Source organism: Cryptosporidium hominis, assembly GCF_000006425.1.
Source record: "Cryptosporidium hominis TU502 chromosome 8 CHRO018048, whole genome shotgun sequence".
Lineage (NCBI taxonomy): Eukaryota > Apicomplexa > Conoidasida > Eucoccidiorida > Cryptosporidiidae > Cryptosporidium > Cryptosporidium hominis.
The window spans coordinates 1-737 of NW_666182.1; the positions used below are offsets into that span (position 1 = coordinate 1).

At 22.7% G+C, this 737-nt stretch overlaps 1 protein-coding gene across 1 annotated transcript; it reads right to left on the reverse strand.

The window, feature by feature from the left end:
• Chro.80134 (hypothetical protein) lies at positions 1 to 572 on the reverse strand (the record flags this gene model as incomplete). The annotated part of the gene is made up of 1 exon (XM_659745.1): positions 1 to 572. A coding segment is annotated over one exon (572 nt), but the record flags the coding sequence as incomplete, so codon positions are not given.
• Positions 573 to 737: the final 165 nt, after the last annotated feature.

Here is a 737-nt window from a genome sequence, read left to right on the forward strand (position 1 = left end):
TGAAGAATAGCATTATTCATAGGTTTTAAAAGTTTCCAAAGTTCTTCTTCTGTATCAGTAAAAATTGTAATAATTTCTCTATCATATAATAATGAAATATTTTTTTCAATAGAATACCATAAATTCTCCTTTAAAGATTTTGATTTGTGAATTATTATTGTATTAATTAATAAAGGAGAATAAAAATCTAGAATTTCTGAAATTAATCTCATAAAAGATTGAAATTCCACTTTACAAGTATAAATCCCCATTTCACTAAAATCTAAAACTAATGAAATATGAGATATAAAATTCTTTTCTTTCATTGATATTTCTGAAAATGAATATATTACTTTTTCTAATTCCCAAACAATCAATTGTCTAAGTTCACTGATTGATCCAAATGATAAAGTTGTTTTCAAATGTAGATCAACTATTCTAATATAAAATACTGGTTGTTTATCATGTTTAAGACCAATACCACTCCCTAGAACTTTTCTAAGATTATATATCAGAATTCTTCTTCTATTTTCCTTGATCATATTTAATGTTGATTTATGTTGACTATTATTTGATTCAAATATAGCATTCATTCCATCCTAATATTTTAAATAAGTAATAAAAATGTAATTATTTCATTTACTTTATTAATATAATAATAGGCAAACTTACCTCTACTAATTTCATATATGTTGAAAATCTTGTAAGTTGCATTAGTATACTGTCTTTTGTTAAGGCAAAAAAACCCCTTAAAAATA